At 43.8% G+C, this 25550-nt stretch overlaps 1 protein-coding gene across 13 annotated transcripts in view; it reads right to left on the bottom strand.

Annotated features, from left to right (window-relative positions):
* Positions 1-4274: 4274 nt before the first annotated feature.
* KALRN (kalirin, RhoGEF kinase) overlaps positions 4275-25550 on the bottom strand; it is a 586523-nt gene continuing 565247 nt past the window's right edge. For all 13 annotated transcript variants that reach the window (XM_005873113.2, XM_005873115.2, XM_005873109.2 and 10 more), the window contains 7 exons: positions 24239-24360; positions 23529-23660; positions 21661-21825; positions 19905-19983; positions 12423-12623; positions 8212-8350; positions 4275-7303 (listed from right to left, as the gene is read on the bottom strand). In XM_005873113.2, coding sequence (XP_005873175.1) covers positions 6758-7303; positions 8212-8350; positions 12423-12623; positions 19905-19983; positions 21661-21825; positions 23529-23660; positions 24239-24360 — 1384 coding nt within the window. In that variant the 3' untranslated portion in view covers positions 4275-6757. The remainder of the gene's footprint in view (positions 7304-8211; positions 8351-12422; positions 12624-19904; positions 19984-21660; positions 21826-23528; positions 23661-24238; positions 24361-25550) is intronic.

The following is a 25550-nucleotide window of genomic DNA, read 5'->3' as shown; positions in this document are numbered from 1 at the left end:
TCAATGATTCTCTCTCATCATTGATGTTTCTATCTCTCTCTCCCTCTCCCTTCTTCTCTGAAATCAATAAAAATATATAAAAATAAAGAAAATGCCTTCGAATTCTTCTCCAGGCTATAAAATTGTTACTTTCTATCCAAAATCCTGGGCAAAAAGTGTTGTAATATTTTTACCTTGTCAAAAGCTTTCATATATTTGGGGAAAGAGAGAGAAAATTACTTTTTTGAATAAAGGTTTTAATTAGAAAACAAAAAAGCCACCAGAAATAATCATCTTTCGTATAGTATATTTATAGGCATGAATAACTTGTGAGATGTACATTTTGAAGTTTCAATCCATAACTTATAACATTTACTATAGTAATGACAAGACAGCAGGTCATCACTTTACAACATTACACATGAGTGAATTTGACTTACAAATAAAATATTTACAACCTACATTTACAAAACGACATTGTGTGCATACAAAATGAATAACTGCTGAAAATTTTAAAAATAATAAGACAACTAAAACCCAGAAGATACACTTAAGGCAGACCAGCAAGACACTGAAATAATTAAGGCTGTGGAATTCTTCTGCACCTTGAAAATATAGAGCTATTTATCAATACTGTGGAGTGATTTTTAAACCAATTATTAACAAGCCTGATGAAAGTATGAACTTATATGTATATGTGTAATGGTCCCTATGGGGAAACCTGTCCACTTATGGAGAAGGCCCTTTTATCTGAATAGCCAGAGAAGCCACCCCAAAAGACTTGGTGGGGAGGGGTCACTCAAAACCAAGAGGTGCCAGTGCAGTTTGCAAACCAACTGTTAATGATTCAAATATAAAGGTACTTCTGACTCCATGTAAGCATAATATCCTAAGCAATGGCCCCATTATGCTTCGGGCTTTGTTGATTTGGTTTTGTGGACTTCAAGACTGCGAATAATTCCTAATTGAGTAGAATCTAACTCTACCCACCAGCCCTAATGATTTTGAATGGCCCTGAATCGTTTTCCAATAGAAAAACTGACCCATCTGGGCTGTCTTCAAATGGATAGATTTCTGCATATGAGCAATAACATATACATATATATTATACACTATATACATGTACAGATGTACATATATCCGTATTTTCTAACAGTTTGCACTTTGATCACTACTGTTCTCTGACTAGGATCTCACTCTAAAGAGGATGTTTAGTTTTTTCAGTCTTCACATTTGTCTTAACTACAGTTTCACTCACTTTCCCCATAGAGTAGGCTGAAGTTTGGCAGAAACAGAGGTAAAAGCACCAGGGTAAAAAAAGATCAAACATAGAGATGACAGATATGGCTTAAGTTAGTAAGAGAATATGTACGTTTGTTAACTTCAAATTCATAACCACAGTCCTTGAGATCATGGTAACAGTTTCCATAGTACTCCTGGATGTGGATTCATTTCTTGAAAGAAGTCAGGCATGATGGAACTCTTATTCTAGCTATTCTTGGGCTAGCAAGTTAGGTTGCTTAAATTAAGCCTCCAGAGTTGGGACTCCAATAATTTTATTTGCACGTTTTTCTACCACCCTCCATTTTCTCAGCTATTATCACTATCCAAAATAAGTTATGTGAATAAGCAGTTAATCTTGAACATTTGAATAGAAACTAAATCTGACCACAGTTTAGAATCTCCCAGCAAACAGGCTGACAGGGAAACACAATAGCCTATGAGTACTATTGCAGGCTTTCCGCAAATATCCCTCGAAGATGAAAATTTACCTTAGAGTAATTGCTTTTTAACTTCTACATATATTAAAAGTGATGGCCCTGGCCGGTTTGGCTTAGTGGATGAGCGTCGGCCTGTGGACTGGAGGGTCCTGGGTTCGATTCAGGTCATGGGCACATGCCTGGGTTGCGGGCTCGGTCCCCAGTGGGGTGGGGGGAGAGTGCAGGAGGCAGCGCATCAATGATTCTTTCTCATCATTGATGTTTCCATCTCTCTCCCTCTCCCTTCCTCTCTGAAATCAATAAAAATATATTTTTTAAAAAGTGATGAAGAAAATGCGGCCTATGATACCTCTGTGTTCTATTTCTGTATAGGTTTCTCACATGAATATTTTCTAATGTGTAGTCTGTGAACAAAATGCAGTGCCTTTTAATCCTCTAGAGTTAATGAAACAACCAGAGCCTTAGAGTGTTTATAAAATGAATACGAACATAGTAGCTTCCCTTAGTGGAGTATGTGATCCCAAGATTTTAAATAGTTAAGAAAAACCATAATACAAATGAAGCCACTGAAAGCTCACATACTGTGTTTGCCTAGCCTGGACTCCACAGAGATGCTACATGGGAGAGAAAGAAATAGGTCAACATTCCCCCAAACTGAGCAAGGGATGGTTTTTGCACATTTGCCCCGCTACAGAGACCCCTTATGTGTGAAATATTCCCTCCTCTATCAAATTCATGGGGCAAAGTTTTAGTTAATTCACAGAAATAACCTCCATCTGGTTTATAATATATTTGCTTCCTAATTCTCTAATGGGGACATATTCTCACAGATGTAAATTTCCATGCTCTTTCATATGAGAAAAAAGTGATGACTAACTCATGGCACCAAATCATAAAGGCTATGAGAAAGCAAATATGCTCCTGAAAAAACGAATTATCTTAAAAAAAAAAAGAAAGATTCAAGATTTTCCTTCCCCGAACCAACAGTTCTATTCATTTCTACACCTGCACATTTAACTTGTTTCTGTAGCAGATGACAGTGAGACTCTGAAGAGTGAGGTGTAAAATCAGACAATATTTTCTTCTCACTTCTGCCCTCCCAGTGAGGAAAGTGGCTGTCTGGGGTCTTCTCTGCCAATTTTCCCAGAATGCAAAGCTCTCTGAGAGGAGAGAGTAGCGGTTGCTTTGGAGGGCATCTTACTCGTGTGTCTGCCATAAGAAATACTGAAGAAGACAGCTTACTGACATGAGACTTCAACCAGTTCTTCCTAACCTTTTTCTGTAGACAAGCTTTTAAATGATCAAAATTACAGGCCAAGACCAAATAACATAGATAAAGAGCACTTAGTACTTCCAGTTAAAATCACTTGATGGAATTTAACCTCATGAGTTTGCAAACGGTATCTAAAGACACGAATATTGAAAAATTGGAATGTTCAAAGTTCCTATCAATAAAATTCTTAGCACTGGCAGTGTGTAGCACTTTAAAAAAAATCAAGGTATTTTCTAGACATCCCAACTAAGGTATTCTTCCAACATTCCTATGAAATTAACGTCTACCCTCTTTCCCCCTAACTTTCTAACAATGGGGACATTTGGGCCAAATAAAAACAAAGACTTTCTGTAAGAAAGGATGAATCAGGAATAGCTGAGGTTGTAACTCAAGAATTCCTAGGCTCACCCTATATTCAGATGTTTTCATTTAAAAGATATTATAAAGTGAAGAAAAATGCTGCAATATCAGTCACTCTAAATACAATGAACTTCTTTATCTCCCATCCTCCCCTCTGAAAGGCACTACCATTATAAAGGCTTTGTGAGTCACAAAGCAGTGAAGCCAGCTTTTCCCCTCCTCCTCTCCCCCAAGAGTGATATGGCTGTGAGAGACCCGAAGGACACTGCCAACACCACGATTTTTTAAAAAAATGTTCCCACATTCAGCTGTAAGTGGATATAAATCTATTTAATTGGAAACAATTGTAAAAGATGCAGTAAATCATTATGCCTTTTAAAAATTATTATGAGTTGTCCCTGATCTTTCCCTTTTTTCTCCATCCCACCTTTACAAAACAAAACAAACAAAAAACCCCAAACCCTATGCAATGAATATTAGCCAAGCAAGAAGCCTGTGACTTTAACCAACATTTACATTTTTTCCCAGTTCAACTAGAAGTTCACTTTCACTAATTCCTCATTAAGTTTTTATTTCAAGGACCACTGTTTTAGAGAAGTGGACTAATTAGAGAAACGGACTATTTTCTCTCCTTTCCACTTTTTTGTTATTCGAAGGACTAAATATATCTCCCAAAACAGGTACAAGGAAGTGATCCCTGGCCCCTCATCTCTCACCTAAAGTCCATTTCCCAGTCCTGTTCTGGGACTCCGTGTTACTTCCAACTCGCTGTGGAGAATTCCTGAACCAGGATCGCTACCTCATCACAGTTGGGAGGAACCAGAAACTTTGCAGACAGGGGGCGTCCCTGTGAGTTTCCTTCAGTTGCCAAACTAGATAAACTATACCCTCTTCCTCTTGGGGCCTCTATTAAACTTATTCTACTCTAATGATTGTACTTTGGCTCCAGTTAACACAACCATACTACTTTTCATGCCTGTGTCCTTTCCCTTCCATCTCCTCACTTCCCCAAGTGCCCTTGGGGAGGGGGAATTCCATGTAATTTCATGTCTGAATCCTCCCCACCCCGCTGTAAAAGCTGATGCAAAAGCTTTGGCTCTAACATCCTGTCAACCGCCCTCCCCACAGCACGATTCCACTGATGCTCTCCTGTGCAGCCCGTGCACCGTTGTCCTGGGCCCTGCCCTTCTTAAGCAGAAACTCAGCTTGTCTCCTGCTTGGTCATCAACACTCGGAATGACTCAGCAGGGGCTCTTTCGTCGCCATCCGGGATGGACAGAACAGAACTTGCCAGGCCATATATATGGATATTTGGAATCCCCAGTGCCCGCACTCTATCTCACGATGAGCGCAGGGACCAGGCTTTCTTCTTTTACGCTATGTCTCACAATAAAGACATGTTTACGAAAAGAGTTTTCGGTAAATTGTTTTACATTTTAAAATATCATGTCACATAGCATTTGTATATACATTCGTTTTTAAGTGAAGACTATGGAGGGTTCATCAAGGGAGCGCTCTGAGGAAGGGACCCTTGATGGCCCAGGCCACTCAAAAACTAGGAAACGAACACAGTCGGAGTCGGTTTCCACATATTTGGTTAATCCTGAAAATACGAAGTGCTATCTAGTCTTATTGCTTATACTTTCTACTCATTTATTCATTTATAATCTTGGATGGGATGAAGTGGAGGGTAGATGAGGAAGTTGACTTTGAAATCAGTGGAAAGGAATGATGAGTATTTTTAATTCTACCTTTCCACTGTGCAGATCAGTGTTTTTATATATTAAAGTTCAGGCTTATGTCCACCCTTCTTTTTCACTTAGATAGGTTTGTAGTTCTGTTTATCCTTCGTCAGCTCCCTGCTTGCACTTCTGAGCTGCATGATTTCAATGTTCTCAATCCCACTCTAGGACAGAAGCAATGCCATTAAACCTGATTTGGACAAATATGTGACTTAAATATTTAAAATATTGTTTGCATAACCACAAGTTTCAAAACATGTTCCAGAAAACAAAGAGTGGATCATGTACAAACACAAAAACAAAAATGTTTTCCAAAACAAAAAATAGAAAAAACAAAACATGAAATGCCCAGGTTTAATTGTTTTTCCACTAGCAGAACAAAGGGCAGTTAATAGTCATCTGATGTGGAGAATATACACCAGAAAGCAGCATCGGCCTCAAAGTGCAATTAGTCCTTTTAGTCTCAGGAAACATTGGCGGCTGAGTGGTGGTAGGTATTGCAATCGCAGTTAAAACTCAATGCTCTATTAGGCTGATGTATCGGGCGTTATTCCATGGCTTCAAAAAGGACTTGGGACCAGGCCTTTACAAGGCCTATATATGGCTGCCTCCTTTTGGTGAGCACCCCTTAGCTTCCATAAGGGGTAGGAAATCAAGTAGGCCAGCTTTCTGGGGACTGCATTCTACAGTTGTAGAGGTCAGCAGAAAGCGGTGGTACAGAGTTCAGAGAAATTGTAGGAAAGGTTTCTATTTGCCCTTTTGTATGAACCTGTTATATTCACTATCAATTTCAAACCAAGTGTAGACATAAAAGCAGCCTACAGCTCTTACTGTATATGGACTGATTTTCCGGCAGGCTTTCCTGCCAGATGAACTCTGAGCTGCCAGTGAATTGGGGAGTAGCATTTCCTATACAGAACCTACGCGAGTCAAATGCCTGTGACTGAGAGGAAGGCCTTCTCACCCACAGATTGCAAAGGGGTAGCTGCTTTCTCTTCATGCACAGGTTCTGGTAAAAGATTTCTATACAAGATGTATAAAATGCTCTAAAAAACTCGTCATCTAATTGTGCTTAGTCAAAACAATGTAATGCTTCAGTAAAGAAATCACTGTCCTAACTGGAGCACTCAAAGTTACTTATGCTGATTTCATATAGACCTCTACATTATAAAACTCTGAATTCGGAATGGGATATAGTTCACTGTATGTGTAGATGGTTCCTATAAAGAAACTATATCTAAGGAATCTAAATCACACTAGTTGGCATACATGACATCTCTGTTAAACAGAACTTTTGGCTTAAAATTTCAGCCAAGGCAGAGAAACCTTTCATACTCACTACAGTGAGCTGAAGTTTTGCCCAGTTACCCACTCTCTTTGGAACACACAATTAATATTCTGTATCAGCTAGTATTCTTGTTATCCTTGCCCCTCTTTGTAATATGTTCTGTGACTTTCTCCTCCTTTGTCTCTTCCGAATGGCCTTGTGGAAAGCCCTGGATGTAGGGTGATTTTTCTGCTGCTCAGACCCTGAATAACCACTGACGAGGTTTAAGAGGGACCATCTCTCAATCCAGAGAACTGCACGGAGTGAAATAATGAACAGAATTATTTACAGCACATTCAGTCTTCCTTTGGTTCACACTGCACTTCCATGTGAAACCTCCAGGGCTGGGACACGGCTACGTCCCTTGGTTTACCCTGTTGACGATGTAGCTCTTGACATTGGGAATGGGCCGCACATCGTTCTGATGCTTGCGGCGTTCTATGAAGCACGCCAGGCGGGAGGTGTCCAGAGGGATCTTGGAGTAGCTGCCATTGTGGGGCTGCAGCCACGGATGCTGCAGGCAGGTGGCTGCCGTGGGCCGCCTCCGGAAGTCTTCCTGTAGGATCACATTGATGAAATCTCTGGCGGCATTGCTCACGCCGCAGAAGTATTCATGGGGGAAGCTGAAGTCCACCCGACACACATTGATACACGTCTCTTCTTTGCTCTCATCCAGGAAGGGGGAGACCCCACTCAGCATGACGTACGTCAGAACCCCAATGCTCCAGATGTCCGTGCCCAGGGACACAGGGATGCCTTGGATCACTTCTGGGGCAGCAAACTCAGGGTTGCCCAGCAGGTGGTGGATGTGGAAGTGACCTGAGATCTGGACAGCATCCTCCAAGTCGATGAGCTTCACTCGAGGCACTGGAATCCGCAGGTCAATGAGCAGGTTTTCAGGCTGAGGAGATAGTTCCAAGGAGGCGGGGAAAAGAGAAGGCAAGTTCAGCTCTCTGTTTGACTATCAGTAGGACTCCATTAGTTCAAGCACAGCTCTGCTATCCTATATAATAAAAGGCTAATATGCAAATCAACCGAACAGCAGAACGACCGATTGCTATGATGCTCACTGACCACCGGGGGGCAGGTGCTCAATGCAGCAGCTGCCCCCTGGTGGTCAGTATGCTCCCACAGGGGGAGCACCACTCAGCCAGAAGCTGGGCTCACAGCTGGAGAGCACAGCTGTGGCGGTGGGAGCCTTTCCTGCTTCCGTGGCACCGCTATGGATGTCCGACTGACGGCTTAGCCATCAGTCAGACATCCCCTGAGGGCTTCCAGACTGTGAGAGAGTGCAGGCCGGGCTGAGGGACACCTCCCCCGCCCAGTGCATGAATTTCGTGCACCGGGCCTCTAGTATTTTGATAAAGCCTATAGTGTATGGGACATTCCCTCTGCAAAGCACATAGGAGGCTTCAAACTAAGCTTAAATGGGGTTGGGAGGTCTTTTGACATGGAAAATCATGTTTTATAGGTATCCCTTACTTCTGCAGTGAATCAAGTGAAGAAATAAATTATCCATTTTGGAGAACAGGGCCTTTCTTGAGCACCATGGAAAAGTTGACATTTATTTGCTTCCTTCTACAAAGTTAGAAGTAGTGGTTAAAGCTTGTCTACCTTCCCTCACCCCAAATGTCATTGTGAACTCACGAAAAACACATTTAAATTGTGTGACAACCTAGTTTCTGTTTAATATTCAGAAGGGTTCTAATCTAAGTAAATAAAAATGAATTAGAATTAACATCCCTCAAGGATCATGACTGGCAGGTTGGACTAGGTCACTTCCCTGCAGGGGTGGCTGTTTCTTATTACCTTGATGTCCAAATGGGCCACCCTGCAGTTGTGAAGGTACTGCAGCGCTTCCATGATGTCTCGGATGTAGAAGGCCACCTTTTCTTCCATCAGCTCGTCATGATTCATAAGGTAGTCCAGGAGCCGGCCATCATCCATCCTGAAAGTAGGGAGGAAGAGGCAAAGGAACTATGTTTGTAAAGAAACAAAGAAATAACACACATACAAATCTGTAAGATCTTTCCTACCCCCTGTTATAGAGATCAAAGTGGTCATACAGGCATATTTTATCCAGAGTTTAGTTAGTCAGAACTAAAACAAACAAACAAGCAAACAAACAAATAAATAAATAAGCAAACAAGTAAATAAAATTACAAATGTGGTGTGCTTCAGGGAAGACATCTGTATAACCTTGTTTAAGACACATTCTGTTTGGTTAACTTTTAAAATTGCTCACGGCCAAAAAGATCCAACTCCAAGGCCCTTTGAAAGGTTAGGTTGTAAAATAGAGAAGTCTTCAGAGAGAGAGATTGAAAGCTATCTCAGCAATATCTGATTATCTGGAACCTGGTGGCTACAAGCAGCCCCACAGGCTTTTATTTGCTTCCTTCTACAAAGTCAGACATAGTGGTTAAAGCTTGCCTACCTTCTCTCATCCCAAATGGCATTGTGAACTCACCCACACAAAAAACATTTAAATTGTGGCAGCCTAGTTTCTGTTTAATATTCATAAGGATTCTAATATAAATGAATTAGAATTGACATCCCTCAAGGATTTTTATTTGTCAAGTTTTAGTTGGTGAAATCCAGGAATTAGGCAAAGTTTTTCTTTGGCATTCTTGATCCCCTTTTGAAACCTTTGCCTTTTACTAGTAGCAACTTTTCAACCTTAAAAACTGTGACTGAGAACAAGGTAGGAGGAGCCAGGCAGACCCTGATTTGAATCCTGATTCTGCCACTTGCAGGCTGGGAGCTTAGGGCAAGTCATTTAATTCCCTGTGTTATGGTTACCTCGTCTTTAAAGTGGGAATAATAATAACAACCACAGCAATAATACCTACTTCATTATGAGGACTGTGCTGGGACCAAGTGAGACAATGAGGCATGTACATATAATTGGTAGTAATAGTAAGTGCTCAATAAATGCCAACTACTTTCTTTTATTAAAAAATATGTTTTTACTGATTTTTAGAGAGAGAGGAAGGAGAGGGAGAAAGAGATAGAAAAATCCACCAGCTGCCTCCAGCATGCTCCCTACTGGGGATCGAGCCTGAAACCGAATCGTACCGACGACTTCTTGGTGCTTGGGATGACATTCAACCACTGAGCCACTGGCTGGGCAATGCCACCTACTTCCAGGTACCTGTGCCCTCTTTAGCAAGGAGTGACCAGATGTCAGACAGTTATGCTCTAATGTGCACTGGGCTCTTAAAGGCACATCCCCAGGAAATGCCCAGGCAGAGAAGCTTGAGTAAGGATCAGCACAGCTGAAATGCCTTTGGCCCAGTTTCCATTCTCTTCTCCAGCTCCTTCCTTCCTACAGGTCTCTTCTGCGCCCCTTGACAGGAGCAAAGGTTGGGAACAATGAAGACCTCCTTTGCCTTCCTTCCTCTGACCCTGACAGACAGGGGGTGGGCGTGGTGAGTATGGAATGAAGTAGTTTTGGGTTTGTGAGATGCATCCCCCTGGACTTCTTGGAGCACGCAAGGGAGAAATTAACAGCAGCACTGCTCTGAGATCCGAAAGTCTCAGCCACCAAGTTCACATTTAGAGCTCTTGGATAATGTAGATGCCCAGGCCCTGCCATGTGGTTCTCAACCTTCCTAATGCCGCGACTCTTTAATACAGTTCCTCATGTTGTGGTGACCCCCAACCATAAAATTATTTTCGTTGCTACTTCATAACTGTAATTTTGCTACTGTTATGAATTGTAATGTAAATATCTGATATGCAGGATGTATTTTCATTGTTTGCGACCCACAAGTTGAGAACCGCTGGACCAGAGGATCGAAACCTCAGTTGTGTGCTTCAGTTGCCTGGTAGAGAAAAGCTCTACCAGCCATTTGGATGGTCACAGAAAGGGAGACCCACAGTCACAGCATAACCAAGATTTAGCACAGGAACTGCCTCTCACCTCAAGTCCAACCAAGTACCTTTCTAGGTTCTCACAGTAACTCTCTCCAAAATATGCATGTACCTACGAAATTGAAACCATTCATTTAGCTATTGGTCTTCCTCATTCAACGTATAGCTCATCATGGTCAAGAGCTACTTTTTTTATCTTTGTTCTCCCCACCCCGATACAGGTCTACACGGTGGTTGGCACATAGTGAGTGCCCAGTACATGTTGATAAACTAGTTCAATTCACTCTTCATCTAGTTTAATCCCTGCAACATCTCTGAGAAGTGGGACTAATTCTTCAGACTTCATAGATGAGAACCCCGAGGTCCAGGAAGCCACATACACTGCCCCAAACACGGAGCTGGGGTTAGAGCCCAGTTTCTTCATTCCAAGGGCTCGTCTTTCCATTGCACCAAGAGCCTGGTGATTGACACCTTCCCTGGGATGGTGATCTGCAATCTGGAGGAGCAAAGGTTCTGGGTTGCTGTACCACCTTGGTATGCAAGTGATAATACCTTTTATCGGAAGTATAGGCAAATATTACATGTCACTTGTAAACAAAGATAATTCACTGTCCACAGAATTCACCTTTTGAGTTATGAAGCTCCCAAACAAACAGGTTAGGCTCAGAAAGGCTGTTTGTAAGTGCATTTGCTAAGTCCAAAGTCACAATCTACCAGCTACTGCACAGCTGTGTAAGTATCACAAAAGAATTACCAATACTAACAATGTTGGTTTTGTTTCTTTTCAACCAAGTTACAAATTTAGCCTAAGATGTTTGCATTTGGGCTTTTTAAAAAATATATATTTTATTGATTTTTTTACAGAGAGGAAGGGAGAGGGATAGAGAGTTAGAAACATTGATCAGCTGCCTCCTGCACACCTCCTACTGGGGATGTGCCCGAAACCAAGGTACATGCCCTTGACTGGAATTGAACCTGGGACCTTTCAGTCTGCAGGCCTACGTTCTATCCACTGAGTTAAACCAGTTAGGGCTGGGCTTTTTTTATTCATCATAAATATATTTATGATAAGTTACTTCTGCAAACACCCCCATACACATACAGCTACACCGACAATTTTCAATTTTTTTCATTTCATGGCACACATAAACTAACTACTAAAATTCTGCATAACACCAAAAATATTTTTTTAATCATCTGACAAAAAAATAGGTATAATTTTGATTTATTCACACTGGACAGCTACTGTTGTGTTGGCTGTTGTCAATTTTTTATTTGACAATCTAAGGGAAAAGAGATCAGTGCCCTTGACTAAATAGTCAGGTATTGCATGTTTTAAAATTCTTGCAGCACACCGGTTGAAAATCGCTGAGCTAGACCAAGAAGCACACAAGAGCAAGACTAAAAGGACAGTTGTAAGCTGTAAGTGCAGGTGCTTCTCTACTGAACAGAGGTTCTGTGGAGCCGAACCCAGCATTGGCCTTTGGTGCCAATGTCTGTCTCCTCCCCAGGCCGGGTCTCATCGGCACCAATCTGATAACATTTCTATGAGGGCTCAGCACTGCTGAAAAGACTTTCTTTAGTCTCTGTAAAGTCTTTCTACAGCACACAGCATGCTCTCTGTCCTTAGCTTGGGGTAGTGGTGAGGAGAATGGGACCTCACTACTTTATCTGATGTCTTCTGTGGCCAAAATAGATGGTTGCCTGAGTCCCTAGGAAATCTGGAATGAGTGGGACATTTCGAAGCTAAGGTTCCACCCTTAAAGGAATTTCTTGGATGGTAGATGGGATGCGATGGCAGTGGATTGATGCACAAACCTTCTCTCATTTCAACCCCAGCCCTGTCCATAAGCCTATTGTCCATCAGGTTTTTCTAAACTGCCCAGCTCAAGAGTCCACAACAGAAAGAAAATGAAAACTGAGTGAGAGAGATGTGGGTTTAAGTCCCAGCTTTTCCAACTCCTACCTTTAAGGAGCTTCCTTATCCTGGATTTTCTAAAAAATGGGAATAACATTTTTATAAACTGGAGGGCAGAGGGCATGTGCTATAGAACACTTAGTCACCTAAGACACTGCGTTAAAGACAACTGCCAGTAAATAACCCAAACAGCTGGGAACCACCTTAGGGAGACGACGCCTGTACTTACAGTTCCAGAATCAGGATGTAGGACGTGGGAGACTCGTAGGTGTCGTGGAGAGTGATGTACTGTGGGTGCTGCAGGTGCTGGAGGAGGGCGGCCTCATGGGCAGCCTGCTCTTTCTTCTTCATTTTTTTGCTGACGAATTTCACAGCAACATCTTTGCGGGTGGCTTTGTGGATGCACTTCTTCACTATGGAGAAACGGCCTCTGGGAAACAGAAGGGAGAAAGCATTTTGTCAAGATTCATTAGTCAACTGGGTACTATCTTATTCAAGGAAGTGTGATGTTTTCACTCAAGTGGTCAGATAGTAACATTTTATTAGGAATTCTATTTTCCTGTACAGTGGCCGCCCTGCCCCCTTTTGCAGGGGAATACATTCCAAGACCCTCAGGGGATACTGAAACTGCAGACTGTACTGAACCCTACATATACCATGTTTTTCCTATACATACTTACATTTTTTTTTTACGTAAAGGAAGCACTTTATGGCTTCTCTTTGGTGTGTCTGAATTGCTAGCATCACTACTCTTGAGCTTTGGGGCTATTATTGAGTAAAATAAGGGTTACTTGAACACAAGCACGGTGATACTACAACAGTTGATCTGATAACCCAGATGGTGCGTAAGTGACTAATGGGCAGGAAGCGTACACAGCGTGGAGGTGCCGGACAAAGGGGTGATTCATGTATTGGGTGGGACGGAGTGGGATGGTGGGAGATCTCATCAAGCTACTCTAAACAGGGCATAATTTGAAACTTATAAATTGTTTATTTCTGGAATTTTCCATTTGATATTTTCAGACCACAGTTGACTATGGGTAAATGCAACTGTGGAAAGTGAAACCATGGATAAGGGGGGACTACTGTATTTTTAATTACAATGTTACCATTCAGAAACACCATTTTTCCTTCCTTAGCATTTTAGGCTTCTTTGAGATGCAAAAATATTTTTCTGTCATTTTCAACATCAACCACAGGTTCAGTTTTCTTTTCTAAATAGAATATCTCTCTATATAAAAGGATATGCTGTCCAACTGGTCACTATGATGTGCACTGACCACCAGGGGGCAGACGCTCAATGCAGGAGCTGCCCTGGCACACACTGGCCATTTACAGTGAAACGGCACCATGGACCTGGTGCCCACAAAACAACACTTGGCTTCCCCCAGTTGGGACATAGGCCCTGCCACCACCCAGAGCGACACCCCACCAAATCACAGCCGATGCTGCGGAGACCCCATGGTATAAAATGCGGCCCACAGCCCAGCCCAGCCCAGAAACGGTCGCTGTGGGTGCCGGGTAATGACGTCACAGAGCAACGCCCGGCTTCGACTAGCCTCCTTGGAGTTTCTTCAGCCCAGGAGCACGACTTGCTTTATAGCCAGGTGGAAACATTTTACACTTTAACCAAATGTCTGTGAAATGTTTTCCCGTGCCTCATCTCCTGGGCTGGAAAAAATTTAGCTAAATCAGAAAGCATAATTAAGCAAGTTTATCTATCTATATATAAAGCTCTTGCTGGCACCAATCACATGTGTGTGTTTTGATCTGTCCTTGTTGATGGTGAATTTGGTTTGGTGGACCTTGAAAATGACTTCAGGTTTTCTCACTGTGCAGAATATAGTCAAACAGTGCTGCAGTTAAATATTTACCCTTTGTTCTTCCTGTGTGATCTACAATAATTTGCTTTGTGTTGATATTTACTGCTGTGTTGCTGACAATTACCTGAAAGAGAAGTTGGGGTGCTTCACTGGGCTGGAAAAAGTTTAGCTAAATCAGGAAGCAGGTCTAATTAAGCAAGTTTATCTATCTATATATAAAGCTCTTGCTGGCGCCAATCACATGTGTGTGTTTTGATCTGTCCTTGTTGATGGTGAATTTGGTTGACACTTCTATTATAGAGAAAGGGCGAATAGCGATATTAAAATATTTCTTCTAATTAATTTCCTTTCAATGTGCACGAATCTGTGCACTGGGCCTCTAGTATTTCTATAAAATACAACAATAACAGTAACAATGTTAAAAGAGGAATTCTACTTATAATATTTAAAAAACATTTTAAAGAGGCTATTTTTAATTTAATTTTATATTTATTATTTTTAAGGAAAATTTCTAATATACACAACAATAGAAAGGACACTATATAGATGTTCTATGCACCTAGCAGCCCACTTCAATAATTATCAACATTTTGCCAACCTTGTTTCTTCTATTCCTTTCCTGCCTTTTGCTTTTTTTTGAAGTGTTTTAAGCAAAATTTATATAACATGTTATTTCACTCATTAATACTTCAGTTTGCATCTTTAATTGACAAAGACATTTAACAAGTATATAACCAACCATTCTATTTTTACATCTACCAAAATTAACCGCACCTAAAATAAAGGAAATGTTCCCAGGGACAGCTGTAGCCCTATGGAGGGTAGTAAGAGAGTGAAGTAGAAGGAGGGGGGTGATCAGCAATGGAAGCAAAGAAAGAGAGGGTCAAAGAGGTGACAAGCCATCAAGGCTGGAGGTGCCCTAACCCATGAATAAAGGAGTGAACGGTCTGAAGAGTTCATTCCCTTAGCTGAAATGGATACATCCGACACCATGGCCATGACCAAGACTGTCCAACTGACTCCTTGACCTGGCTCTGTGCTCACCAAGCAACTTTCTGATAATAATTGTGGGGTTTTTTTTGTTTGTTTGTTTTTGCTATAGAGAATGTGCTAATCAATGAAACAAGTATCAGGCAAATATTAGTTGAATGCCTATTATATGCCAGACACCATTCTTGGCCCAGTGAGCAAGTATTTGGTCAAACTGGAAGTTCTATTTTACATCATATATTAACACATTGTCATTCTGTGAGTTTGAGTAGGATAAGGCAGTCCTTCCAGAGAACCTTGAGTACTGAGGACAGATCACCTGACTTTGTGGTCATGTCGAAGTCCTGCTGCCTTCATTTTTGTTTGTGTTGGTCAAAGTTATGCATCCCCATGTTTTACAGTCGTTTAGCTTTACAAGGTTTGCTATTAAAAACAACAGTGTCCCATAATCCCACCATCTCCGTTTGTCCTCCCCCAGAGGCAGTTTAATATACAAGTTTAATGTATTTTAGCTGATTATTTAGATGTTTGCTTCTGTGACTCTAAATACAGTATGTTTTGAGTGACTACTTGCTTTTTTCAGTTTTAGTTATCATCTGCTGACATCCCACTCTTTCCTCCCTCTGTCTCCACCCCACAGCCACTTTCCCCATCCCCTGTCTCCCAACAGAATTACATTGTTATCAACGTTTAGTATTTACATTCCTGGAACTACATCAGTGCTATTCACGACTGAACATCTAGTAAACTATGCATATCTTTCCTTTTTACAGTAGAATGCGTTCTTCAATCCGTTCCAACAGAGTGCAGGGGAAATACATTGAGACTTGTGCATCTCAAATGTGCTTATTCTACCCACATTTACTTGATTGCTAGTTTAGCTGAATAATTCTAGGTGGAAAAGAATTCATTTACAATTTTGAAGCACTTATTCTGTTGCCTTCTAACTTCTACTGTAATGGATGATGTGAGCTGTCAATGTCCAGAGCATTATAATCCCTAATCCCTGCTATATGTCCCTGATAAAAGCAGTTAGTCTTCTCCTCATTGAGATTTCCCTCACAGTCTGGCTCCTGTGGACCCCTTTGTGTGGTTCCTCTGGCCAGAAAGATGGGACTCCCTGAGTGTTAGCTTCCTGCATCATCAGAGAGCGCTGCATGAGTGCCCTTGGCACAGAGCAGTGAGAGGAAGAAGTGTGTGTGGGGGATGCGACAGGGGAATTTCCCTGTGCTCCTCAGCTCAAAGGGACCCCTCGCCCTGTCTTTTGGCCAGAAAGGCAGCTTTCTCTCGGAGCACTTCCTCTCTGAGCATGCCACAGTGTCCTGATTTGGCTCACCTGTGGGGCAAAGGAGAAAAGAACAAATAGAAAACTCACAGCCACTGCCCTTGTCTTTTGTCAAGTGTTGACTTCCCCAATTTGCCTGTTTGTGTGTGTGTGTGTTTCCAGAATTCTCAAATAGTTTATTTTTTTTTTGTATTTTTCCCAGGGATTCTAGTTGTGATTCAGTGGGAGAGAAAGGCTGCAATGGGCTTCCTCCATCTTGGCTCCTTGTAAGAATTGGGACTAAAGAGCTATTGAAAGCTCTGAGTGTGGGTAAGAGCTGGGTCCTCAGCACCCAGCGTGCACGCAGTCTCCTCACCGCCTGACTGGAGCAGGGATCTGCCCTCGCTGTGCTGGTGTCCCTGAGGACAGAGGCTGCCTGCTCTGCTCTCTCCAGAGGACAAGCCTCTGGCCTTCCCTGGGTGGAGGAGGACAATCACACAGCGGCCTGAAGCTGGGAGGAGATTGGAGCCACAGCTTTTCCTCACACAGAGTTCAGCCAATCCTTCCAACCTTAGCATCCTCTTCATACCTGTTTCCAGAGGTTTTGGGTGCTGCTGACACCCAAACTTCTGGGGAACTCTGCTATAACAAGGGCTCCCACTTGACCCCACATCTGACTTGGATTGGGTTTTCTCAGGTTTCCCAGGTCATTTGCCACCCTCTCAACCTGTTTTTCTGCTTCTAATAGTTTATTGTTGTTATCTCTTCTTCTAACGTCCTTGTCCTTATGTTCCTGCTTTAAAAATTGTTTTACAATAGATTTAGTGAAGTCTTGGGAGGGAGTGAAAGGGTAGCCTGGTACTGCAACCCTCAAGCCGCGAGTTTGACATGCTTGCACCAGTCAGCATTCCCAGGGAATAACTCCCTGGCTTCCTTCAACGGCACTGGGGCCTAGATAGCTTATTTCCGGTTACTATGCCATGCTCTATGGATGGGCTATAGGCGTGAAGCTATTTCTTTTTGCACCATGATTTTTATAATATTCATTACCAGAGAGTGATTTTTAAAAAGATAGTCATGTATGCTTGGAATTCCAGGTGTAGCTGTGATGGAGAAAGTGGGCTCATGTTTATGGCCCTGGCACATATATCTTTCATGTGTCTCCTGTATCTACATGTTTTATTTCCATCCTAGTAACATACAGCATGTTTAAAAGATCTTCTGAAAATATGAGGACTATCTTAGGGCTAGAGGAAATGTCGTAGGTTGTTGGAGATGTGATTTTTTGAAAAACCAGAGATGGCTTTTGTTACAGGATTCCAGGGCAGGAGGAATGGGAAAACTGAGACGGGAACGTTAAAACAAGGCCAAATAGTGTGGGCAATTTGCAGCCAGTTTGTAACTAACAAGCCCTTATCTTCCCCAGCCAAGGACACGGAGCAAATGGTTAAAAAATCTCCCTAAGGAGAGAATGCAGGAAGGCAGGGGGAAAGGAGAAAGGGAAAAAAGGACCGGTTTACTCCCTAAGCAGAGGAGCCAGCAGTCTCGAGACTTGGCAAGATAAAGTTGCCAGGTGCGTCTCAAGAATTCTGGGAAGGCCACGACAAAGTAAAAAGGGACTTTGAGAATGAATCTGTACCAAAATAGTCAGCAAAGGAATCTGAAACCGATAGACAAGACGGTATATAACCCCTCGGACCCCCACCCAACCTGCTCTTCAGATCAGCTGAGAGCCCTTCTGTGCTCCATAAGCCAAATGTATAGGTTTGCTTGCTTTGCTTTTTCAATAAAGGCGCATGCTCTCATTGCTTTACTACATTGGCTTTTCACAACGCAGTCAAGGTCACTGGTATAAATTCATTTATATAAGAAGACAAGGATGGAGGTTGGAGACAGACCTCTCCCACTGACTCAGGGGGCTGTCCAGTACCACCTCCCTGGTGTCCTTGAGAGGTGTCGCTAACATTTTGAACAGATCAGAAAATTGATCTGCACTTTGAGAAATATCAAAACATCCATCCCTTCTAGCTAAATCAGGCTTTAGCCTAAGACCATCAGCAGCTGGGGAGGAATTAACTGGGGCAGCCAGGTGATGGAACCCGTTTGACCTGCTCATAATTAGGGTCATAGCTAGCTTCACAAACTTCAATATCACGGAGCAAACTAGATTTCAATCATGACTACAGCTTATTTTTGACAAAAATTGCTATGATGCAAAACAACAGAAGCTAGCAATCAAGCACAGGCTTAGAGTCAGGGAGCCCGAGATTTGAATCCTGGCTCTATGTTAATAGTGCGGAACCTCGAGGTTGAGTTTCCATTTACTGGAAGTTTACTCAAACACTGTCCCAGTGTTCTAAGGATCAGATTGTACAACTTTTGTATACTATCTGCACAGTATCTGGAACACTATAGATACTCAATAAGATCATCATCATCAACAACACACAAATTTTCATTGGCCTTTTGTCAGAGAAGATAGAAATGTGGAGCTAAAGTTGTTTTTTGGTGAAAGGTGCTATAATGAAAGGCAGTGGTTTACATTGTGACCACTGCCTAAAACATGGGAATTTCAAACATTTTGGCTGTTTCCACAACCTCTGTCAAACCACCCCACTTAGGAAATTTTAGGCTTCATTGAGATTCGTCAGTCAGAGTTGGCCATGATGCTGATGGCCCATTGTCGGTGGGTGCTCTTTTTTTATACATCCGGGGTGGTGGGTGACTTCCAAGATCCACTACTCACATGTTCTCACTTAGACCACCTGGGGACCAATGCATGCACAAGGGACAACCATTTTCATTCCTTTCCATCAACTATATTTTGGTACAGGTGATACATTATTTTCATGATTGTGTAAGAAGTCATACTTTATCCTTTTTGTTTTTGAAGACACACTTTTCTAACCAAAATATACAAAGAGAGAGAGAGAGAGAGAGAGAGAGAGAATGCATATGTGTGCAGAGAGAGAAAGAGAGGTGTGTGTGTGTGTGTGTGTGTAGGGTGATTGGACTAGAAAGGTCCACAAAACAATGGGTTTGACACATGGTCGTCCATAGAGACCTGAACCCAACAATTAGTATAATTAGTATAATTCTTCTCAAGAACTCATGGAACTTTTAATAAAAATTGACCACATACTACTCATAAAGCAAGTCCCAACAAAAATCAAAGAAACATATCTTACAGACCCGATTCTTCAACCACAATGCAATAAGTTACAATCAGTAACAAAAAGATAATTTGTAAAAATCTCATACATTTATAAATTTTAAAACATTTCTATTACAACTGGATCAAAGAAAAAAATCATAGGTGAAGGAAAAATCCTTAGGACTGAATGATAATGAAAATGCCGTATATCAGCTGAGGAGATGTAGCTAAAATTGTACTTCGAAAAAAATGTTGAGCCTTAAATTCTTATGTTAGAAAAAAAGAAAGGCTGAGAGCTGACGAGTGAAGCCTCCAACTTAAGAAGTTAGAAAAAGAACAAGAGAAAATACACATGAGTGTCCTAATATTTTCTTTAGAGAGAATGCATTGAATAAAAAATAAACAACAAAAGCCGGTCATTATTCTGCTGGGATGTTGTTAAGTGCTCACGAATGAAGGAACAGAAAGTGGAGTCAGTACCTGCCAATTTCATTCAGCTCAGTATAAGCTGAATCAAAATTTTCCTTCCAAGAAATGGTGGCACCATCAGCAGCAGCATCTTTGGGAGAGAGAGAGAATCCATGGATGAGATTGAGGAAGTGACGAAGAATAACAAAAAGGCTAACAGAAAAGGTCCAGCATCACCCAAAGCAACTCTCAGGACTAAACACGCAGCCTAACTTGGTGGGAAAATGCCAGGATTCCCTGACAGGTTCTTTATAAAAATCTCATCCCAGGGGAACCTGACGTGGCATCCAGACTCCCGCCCTGTGCTGTCTACATCAGCACGGAAACTCGGGGATGGTCCGGAATGGAGCTTCTGGATATGCTACTAATAAACAGTAGCTGGAAAAAACTAAAGGGGAGAGAGGAAACCGTGCTAAAGGCCTAGCAAAGCTGGTGAGGACTGGGGCGGTGGGGAGGACACAGCCGAGAGGGCCCGGGAGGAATTACGGGGCCAGGAAAGGACGAAGGGAAGGAACGTACTCAAAACATTCTAAAGCCTGCCCTTCCTCACCCCGCTGTTCTCGGGCATCAATGAGCCCATCTCGTATATTGAATGACTTAGCTTAACCCCAAACACACGCCTGAGCAGAATCTTCACAGCATTTCCTTATATGACGTGTTAATTCTCTGGCAATGATTCACATACGTGTGAGCGTGACACTACTGTGTATTTGTGTTGTCTCTGGGGACCATGGCTCTCAAGAAGCAAACCATGAGGGGTGGTCGTCCCTGAGCACAGCCCCTCGGAGGCAGAAGGTGCCTACACCACGACATCTGAGGGAAGAGACTCAGGCCAAGGTTTCCCAGGGAGTCGCAGGCCCACCCGGAGCAAGGCCAGTGGGAGGGTGCTGAGCCAGCGGGGAGCATTTCCGGCCTCAGCTGCGGGCAGGGCTGTTGTCTTGGACCCCAGAAGGTTTCTGGAGCCACTCTTAGATTCTGGGACTCCCTTAACCTAGAGAGACGCAGATTCGTTGCCTTTTAAGTATAGAGACCTCCTCTCTCCACCCCAACACACCCAGCCCATTCCCCTGCACTGCCTCAAACCCCACTTCTCAAAAATCTCCTTAGGCCAACAAGTTTCCTCTGTCACAACGTCCTCGGGACCAAGGTGACTTGGTGAGATCATGAACAGGTGGACAAAGTAAGAGCCTCGTTTGTAAAACACTCATGTGTAGTTGGTTATATGTGTGTCTTCGTAATTATTCAGCACATTCACATAAAAATGAACCCACATGAAAAGAGGTGTTCTGGGAGGGTAGAGGATAGGGAAATGATCAAATCCTCCCACCAGGTTGCTTTTCTCTCCCCATTTTAAATCGGGGAGTGGGGGGGGGTGTCCCTAGTGTGTGAGGTTCACTGTGCTGGCCAGTTCCCAGGGGAGAGGAGGGTTTGGTGTCCTGTCCTAGAAGAGGGGCAGGTAACATCCACATGACAAGTGACGTCTGCCTGCTCCTCTGGGTTCCTGGAGACACGCACGGCACCCAGGGAGCTGCAGGTAAACCCGGGGGAGGAGGAGGGCAGAGATCTAATGTTTGCTCCCAGACACTTGAAATCACACTTTACAGAAACAGCCTTCACCAGGCCTCTGGACTGTGACTTGACTGAAGCCACGGAGCCAATCCAGGCCACCCGCTGGACAGCGGCTGCCACGCAATGGGCAGACAGTGCCGGTGAGCGTGCGGGGCGCCTGGCCTCCACCCACTGGGGTGCGGGGCGTGGTGGGACTCACCGTACTCTGGGAGTCGCACGAACTCCGAGGGCTCGCTGGGAAGGCTGATCCCCCAGGGGTTGCTGGCACTGACTCTGAACTGATAAGGGCTCCCGGGGCTGAGGTCTTCGATGACGAGGTAAGTGTCCAAGGTCGACGCTACCGACTGCTGCCAGGCCTGGGAACCTAGCGTGCGATTTCCGAGGAGAGAGAAAGAGAACAAGCCAGAGGGACATTGTTTCAAAGACCTTCAGCAAACAAAGAGAGGGAAATGGACACATTCCACTCAAAGGGCCGTTGTGGTCACTGTGTCTGGCTCTGAAAGCCTGGGGCAGCTGTGGCGGATCTGGGTTCAATATCCTAGTGAGGCGTGTGGAGGCAACTGGCCTGCAGGTTCTGTCCATGTCAGCTGTGCACGTGAGAGTGAGGAGACATAGGTCATGCAGAAGTTACGGAGGAGCGTGGGGCCGATTCTTCACATAACATAAAAGCAACAACGAGAAAACAGGGTTTGGAAATGGCAACAAAATAGAAATGAGCACATATTGAGCACCACTTGCTTGTGAAGACCCGTGGGAGGCAGCTTCCCCCCATTCTCTCACTTCACTTCCTCACTTAAATCCACAGAAAACCCAAGGTCAGGGGCATTCATCTCACTGTACAGATGAAGAAACCGGGACTCAGAGAGATTAGATGATTTTCCCAACTGACTAATGCTGCATAAATACGAACTTTGTGAAACGTGCCTGTCAGCTCAGCATGGATTTGTGTGGAGTTGGGAGACACAAGAGTAAGCAGCCTGAGAAAGATGCAGAAATAAACAGCTTTAAACTGCATGGGCCCCGTTTACCAGGAGAGAGAAGAGTTAAAATAATAGGAGTAATGAAAGGCATGATTTTGGTTCTGGGTGCAAGCATTACTTTCCATTGTAATTCATTGTGGGGCTCAGAGATGTGTTGTTAACAATCAGCTCCCTGGCAACTTCTGATTTTAGCTAAGTAGGTGTCAGGCTCAGTTCTTAACAACTGCTGAAGAAATGCATGCACTTTAGCATGTAAATGTAACAAATTAAAAAACGGAACAATTTGTTAAAAAGTTACTATATATAATGATATATACAGGGGGACCTCAAAAAGTATATGCACTTTAACAGCCGATAGTTCAATTTTGAAACTGAAAAGCACTTGATAAACACTGACTTTATAACTATCCAAAGGGTGTGTATACATTTTTAGGGGACACCCTATATCGGGGTGGAGAACATCGGGCCCACGGGCCAAGTAAGGCCCATAAAATCATTTGGTCTGGCCCTGCCAAGGCATTAGGGGTGAGTTAATTAAATGTTTGACCACATAGAGCAGGCTAATGTTTAAGTTGATAATTTTGTATGGCCCGAGAATGACGTTGTAAATATCCAAATGGCTCTTGGCAGAAGAAAGGTTCCCCACCCCTGCTGTATAGTGATCTCTACATTTTGTCAGGGGAGGGGGTGGCTAAAGCTCAGCTCCTGCTCCCCTCCTGGTTGCTCTGGGAGAAAGATCACGGATTAGCAACCTGGAGACCTGGCTCTAACTCCAGCCTCCTGCTCCCTAACTCTCTTTAGGCCTTTGCCTCCTGGTGGGTGGAATGGGCGGGCTTGTCTGGGTCACTGAGCACGCTGAGCAGGGCTGTGCCTGTGAAGGCACTTAGAAACCCGCCGTGAGTCACCATTTTGTGAAAAACCCCGACTGGGTGTTTGAGATCCGAGAAGGCGCTGCAGTCTGGCGCTGGGGCCATGGTGCCGCGTTGGGAGACACAAGAAGGAACAGCTGATGACGGGCACGGAGACTAATGGTGTTACGGCTCTGCAGGCTTTGTTACAAGGAGGAGAGGACACACAGGTGACCCACCTTCCTCTCTGTACTCCACGGTGTAGCCGGAGATGGTGCAGTTGCCGGTGCTGGCCGGGGGCAGCCAGCGCAGGATCACCGAGGTGCAGCTCCGCTCTTGGGCGATGGGGCGGTTGGGGGCCGCGGGAACGCCTGCAAGACAGACAGGGTCCAGGGCTATTTCTGCAGAACCGGGTCGTTTACACCAGGGTTGAACGCCACCCAGGAAACGTCACCTAATCAGCATCTCACATTTTCCCTGTGATGTTCTCCACCTTCCCCAGGTCAGGGGGAGGCCCGGGAGGCGCACCTTGCTGTCGGAAATTCTCCCCCACAGACAGCAAAAACTCGTTCTCTTCCTGTTTGTTGGAACTTTGCTTTGGAATTTTCACAATGGAACCCCCCTTCCTCCCCCCACACCCCAGTTTTCAGGGAGCCCTGGTAATGCCACCAGAAAATGCTTGACCCACACAAATCATAGAGATGAAGAGTAGGACAGCGCTGCCACGGGCTGGGGCCAAGGAGGATGGGGAGTTATTTAACGGCTACAGTTTCAGTTTTGCAAGAGAAAACGAGTTCTGGAGCTTGGCTGCGCAACAGTGTGAATGGACTTCACACTACGGAACTGGACACCGGAAGTTGGTCAAGATGGTAAATGCTGTCATGTGCACCTTACGAAAATAAGCATATGTTTAAACCATAAAAAAACGTTTAACGGAGAGAGTCTGTACCTTGCACCTTCACCGTGGCGGACGTGGACGCGGTGCCGTGGTCATTGGCTGCTATGCACGTATAAATCCCGCTGTCTTGAGGCATCAGATTGCAGATCTTCAGGGTGATGTCTCCGGACTCACTAGGGAGACCAAAAGGAGGCCTCAAACGCCAATCAGGAGACAACTGACGGCGAAGGGTTGGCACCTGGTGTGCTGAGCGGACTCAGGCCCAAGGCAGGTCCAGTTCTGTTACCCGCCCTGGGTGACCGCCTCGCCTCCCTACATTCTCACTTCTTTTCAGGGGAAAAATTCTCACCATGCCTATCTCTCAGGTTTGTTGTATGTGAGGGATAGGGATAGAAAAAAAGAGCAAAACAAGATAAGAACTAAAGCATGGTTTGAAATCTATCAAGTCTTATACAAGCCCTGGCCCACAGTATGACTCGTATTATTACCACCAGCAACTTTCTTCTAAAATATTTTCAGCCTCATGGATCCATAATGAATGGTACCCCCCCAAAAATGGAAAGACTAAAGAATGAAAATGTTCCAGTATTTCAAATTCCACACGTGGGACTCTCAAAATAACTACGTGAATTAAACAGAGCAAATTCCTCCACTAAAGGATAACTTTCCCCGTAGCCCACTCTGGGGTCCAGGACGGCACTTGGGAAAGCTGCAGAGAGGGCCACATGCAGAAGTCCCAGTCAGCCCACTCCTCCCCTGGCTCTCACAGATGTGGTGATCATGGTTCTCACCACACTCGCTCACATTAACCACTGAGATGTCAGGACCTGGCGGGCAGGCTCTGCTGGGAACACGTTTCTCTCTCTCTCACACACACACACACACACACACACACACACACACACGCGAAGTTAATAGATGAAAGTATCTCCTCACTCGGAGGAGTCTTTCTTATGTATGGAGGGCTGATTACTGCTTGCCCACCGTGAGCAGTAGTCCACAGGGAAGCTCATAATTAGTAGCAATAAATATGACCAGGAAGATGTGGGGAGGCACTGGGCCGGGTTTTGTTAAACACCCTTTTTGCATAGAAGTATGCTGGGGCTGGATTTTGTGTTCTGTTGCACATTTTGGAGTGGGGCATTTTTTATTTTTGTAAGAAAATTGTCCTCAAGTAAATGGAGGAATTCAATACATTGCTGTTTCCCGGGCTCCTGAGGGGCACAGAGAACACTGGGGTGTCTAGATGTGAGGACCACCTTCCTGCAGGCCTGCAGCCTCCTCACTGCTCCTGGCACAGGTGCTCCTGGGAGTCCGTAGGGAAAGAGGATTGAAGAGGGTGAGTGTAAGTCAGCGACTGCCA

Source organism: Myotis brandtii, unplaced genomic scaffold (genome assembly GCF_000412655.1).
Source record: "Myotis brandtii unplaced genomic scaffold, ASM41265v1 scaffold4, whole genome shotgun sequence".
Lineage (NCBI taxonomy): Eukaryota > Metazoa > Chordata > Mammalia > Chiroptera > Vespertilionidae > Myotis > Myotis brandtii.
The sequence above is the reverse complement of the archived record's forward strand: the minus strand, read 5'-3'. Positions and strand labels throughout refer to the sequence as shown.